Source organism: Galeopterus variegatus, unplaced genomic scaffold, assembly GCF_000696425.1.
Source record: "Galeopterus variegatus unplaced genomic scaffold, G_variegatus-3.0.2 Scaffold196, whole genome shotgun sequence".
Classification (NCBI taxonomy): Eukaryota; Metazoa; Chordata; class Mammalia; order Dermoptera; family Cynocephalidae; genus Galeopterus; species Galeopterus variegatus.
This window is the reverse complement of record NW_007726307.1, coordinates 614,387-618,209: the sequence shown is the minus strand read 5'-3', so window position 1 is coordinate 618,209 and position 3,823 is coordinate 614,387. Positions and strand designations below refer to the sequence as shown.

The 3,823-nt window shown below is 50.5% G+C and overlaps 1 protein-coding gene across 1 annotated transcript in view; it reads right to left on the bottom strand.

Moving 5' to 3' along the window:
- Window positions 1–3,823, bottom strand: part of RPN1 (ribophorin I) — a 28,225-nt gene that overhangs the window by 4,381 nt on the left and 20,021 nt on the right. The window contains exons 5-7 of the mRNA XM_008565297.1: window positions 2,962–3,061; window positions 1,389–1,527; window positions 1,036–1,155 (exon numbers count right to left, since the gene is read on the bottom strand). Coding sequence (XP_008563519.1) covers window positions 1,036–1,155; window positions 1,389–1,527; window positions 2,962–3,061 — 359 coding nt within the window. The remainder of the gene's footprint in view (window positions 1–1,035; window positions 1,156–1,388; window positions 1,528–2,961; window positions 3,062–3,823) is intronic.

Below are 3,823 nucleotides of genomic sequence, written 5' to 3'. Positions count from 1 at the left end.
GAGCGCCGCCGCGCTTCCCAAGCGGCGCACTATCCAGTGCGCCACCGGGCCGGCCCCACCTCAGCCCTTCTGCAGGACAAGGTTAGCTAGGAGCTAGCGCCCCAGCAGCTCCACCTGATGTTGAGCAGCCTCACCACTCTATGTTACCAGCTGGATTGGCGTCCTTGCTCGCATGTACTCTACCACTGCCCACAGGTCCCACTGAAACCTCTCCCTGGTGCCCCATGAACTGCCCCTCCAGCTGATTGCCCTTCCCTACCTTTTCTGCCTGTCACCTCCTCGTGGTAGCCTTTTGGGCCTCCCAGGCCCCACAACCGAAAATACACACTGCCTGCCGCCTTATGTTCCCAGTCCTCACGCTCCAGCTGCTGCTTGTCTCTCCCTCCTGCCTCACCAACCAGACTATAAACACCTGGTCCTAGTGCCTGGCACAGGGCATGGCGCCATATGCCCTTATAAAACAGTAATGTTGGTAATAAAGAGAAAGAATGAGAAGCGATTGGAAGAGGAAAAAAGAGACAAAGAGGATGACCTGAGGATAACCGCAGGGCAGCCCTGGGGAAGGCCAAGGAGCCATGGAGTTTGTTGCTGAGGGAGTAGAGCGTGAAGGAGGGGCAGAAGGTTCTGGTGGGCCAAGTCAGCGGTTTCAGCTCAACTCTGAAGTCGTCTCCCCACAGGAGCTATCACAGGGGAAGGGAGAGGAGCTGTCAACAAGAGGACTAAAGGTGAGTCCTGCAAGTTCAAGCTGCAAGTTCAGCTGAATAACGAGGACCAATCTTTTTGTTTTTCCCACTTCAAGCGAGTGTCCAAGTTACTATGTATCCAGAGCCAAAAGAAGACAGGAAACAGGACTTAACGTCATATGATGGTGATCCCAGCAACAAAAGGATCTTTACAGTAAAACTAGCAGAGGCCACAGGCAGGGGAGAGTCTTCCAGCAACAGGGTCCTGCCCTGGACTTGCTGCGAGGATTGGTGCTCAATTGAGGGTGTAAATGACTGACTGACCAGAGCAGGAAGAAAGCTGTGAGGGTACCTTAGTGATGGAGAAGTCCAGCCGGACGTAGATGATGACGGTGAAGAACAAGATGTAGAAGGCAGCTACCACCAGCAGGGGCTCCTGCAGCATGAGCACCTTGTTGAATGTGTAGTGGACCTGGAAGGAGAACCAGAAGACAAGCTCTGTCAGGGCTACAGGGACACAGGAACTTGGGCGCCTCGACTCACGCAGGCTGGCCCATTCTACTACCTGCTGCCCTGCCCACCCCCAGAGGCCACTGTGGGCTCAAAGCACTCCAGCCCAAGGAGGGAAAGATGGGTAAGTCCTTGGCCCAAGCACACACTGCCTGGGGAAGGAGGCATGGAAGGCAGAACGGTGGAGTCACTTACCACGATGTCCTGAATGTGCTGTTCTACCAGATTTTTCTTGTAGGCAACAATCACAGGGCGGCCGAATGTGTCCAGGTAGGTATAATGCAGCTCATCTGGGGCGCGGCTGATTTCATAGGGACTATCAATTTGGATATTCCTGTAGACAGATGAGAACAAAATATAACCTCAGACAAACTACACGGACAAACTAGGTTTAGGGTTGGAGAATTCCAAGGCTAAGGAGGCCTTTCAAGATCACTAAGTTCACACTCCTCCACTCTGCTCCCCTCTCGCAATGAGGAACACCCACCCTCCTGAGACAGCTAGCCCACTGCCAGAAAGCCCTGAGTATGAAACCACTCTTCTGCTGAGGAAACAACTGTCCCCCACCACCTCCACTCACAAGTGCTCAAAGTACTGACTCCGCCCCTTGGAGATACACAACTGACATAACTCTTGTGTGCATTCTACCCAATGAGAGTCTCTCAGGGACTTGAAGAGGTCCCTTCGTTATTCCAAATGTTCTTTCTCCTCACGTGAATGAGAGCTTCTTATAGGGAACAGTAGACATGCACTGTTTTTGTCTGCCCAGGCCCACTGTCACTTCTGCTGCCAAACAGCACACTCTCGTTTTGCCTGTTATTCCAAATGTTCTTTCTCCTCACGTGAATGAGAGCTTCTTATAGGGAACAGTAGACATGTACTGTTTTTGTCTGCCCAGGCCCACTGTCACTTCTGCTGCCAAACAGCACACTCTCGTTTTGCCTAGAACTACCCTTCCCCCATGGAACATTCTCCACAGGAAGAACAATCAAGGCGCCTCTCATTCTAGTGATCAGAGTGGACATGTGATCTAAGAGAGGCCAAGTAGATGCTCTTGCTCCCCCTGTAAAGTGAATCTAGAGCAAAGTGACACAAAGACTATGAACAATGTTTTCACTCGTGCCAAGGACAGGTGCCCCTGTGAGTTTCCATCTGCTCCTGCCGAACAGACTCCTGGAGACGCCCTGGCTCCATCCTTTCCAAAGCCTGGTTCTTCAACTCATGTGGTCATTTTATGAGATGTCCCTTACCTTTCCAAATACGTTCTTCTCTGCTTAAATTGACCAAAGACGGTTGCTACTGTTTGTTAAGCATGGAACCCTGATAAACCATCTGAGACCACCACCCCGCTGACCCTTTCTGAGCCTGGTCTCACAAGCCCAGGATAAAATGGAGCTACTGCTCCATTACTCTTTCACTTTCTGTTAACACAGCACAAAGGCTATCCAGGTGGTCTTTACTCTGTGTTCTTCCCTGTTGCACATCATCCCATCAGATTCAGGCTATCACTCTGGCTTGTTGAGGTGACACTGAATACTGTACCTGTCATGCGAAGGCACAATGATTCAGAAGATTTCATAAATAAATCCTGGGCCCTCGTTTGAGTCTAACTTTTCTGTTTAAACTTCAGTCAGAAAGTTACCTACAGGCTTATCAGTCAAAACTATTTACTGAGTACCTACTCTGTGCCCCTAGAAAACAGGCTCCCCCCTGAGGTACCAAGAGATTACAACCAGAAAAATGGGAGGAGAGGAACAGTCACACTCACTTGGCCCCTTCAGGCAAGATGATCTTCACAGTCAGAGAATCTATCACTTGTTCATCAAACACATGGTCCACAAACCTCATCTTCAGTGCATACTGGTCACCTGAAGGATGAAGCAAACACACGCAGTGATATGAAATCAGAGAAAATGGGATGGGAGATGGAAAGAAGTACACAGAACAGGGTGAAGAAATGTTATCTAAAGTTAATGGACTAGGAGACTGTGGGATGACAGAGGTAGTGGTGGCAGCATGGTTTGTAGATCTTCTCCAATTCCCACATAAAGGCAGAGCAACTGTTAGACAGCAAAACCAAAAACCCATGGCCCATATTTACAACAAAACTAGGTAACTAGGTATCTCCACAACATGGCAGGGAGGTGAGAGGTGATGATGACAAAACACCACAGGACCTGCACACTACCACTGCCTGTGACAGAAAAAGCGGAGGGAAGAAACAGGGTGACTAATAGGCCTGAGAACAGCAGAATCCCAAAACAGACAACAGGGATTCCCTAGATAGCACAGTAGACCAATGTGAGAAGAGTGGCTAAAACTCCAAGGAACCCAGCGGGTGAGTGACACAGGCCTACAGAAGGTCAGTGAATCTCAAGCAGTTGAGTCCCTAAGAACTTTGAAAGACCACCAGAACTCAAGTCAGGACAGCGTCCTAACAGTGCTGAGTAGAATCAATACTGAGCATGATAGGGACAACAGAGCTATAGAAAAAAAACAGAGCCGGGCCGGCCCGGTGGCGCACTGGATAGTGCGCCGCTTGGGAAGCGCAGCGGCGCTCCCGCCCGAGGGTTTGGATCCCACATACAGACCGGTTCCCGCTCACTGGCTGAGCGAGGCGCGGGAGCAAC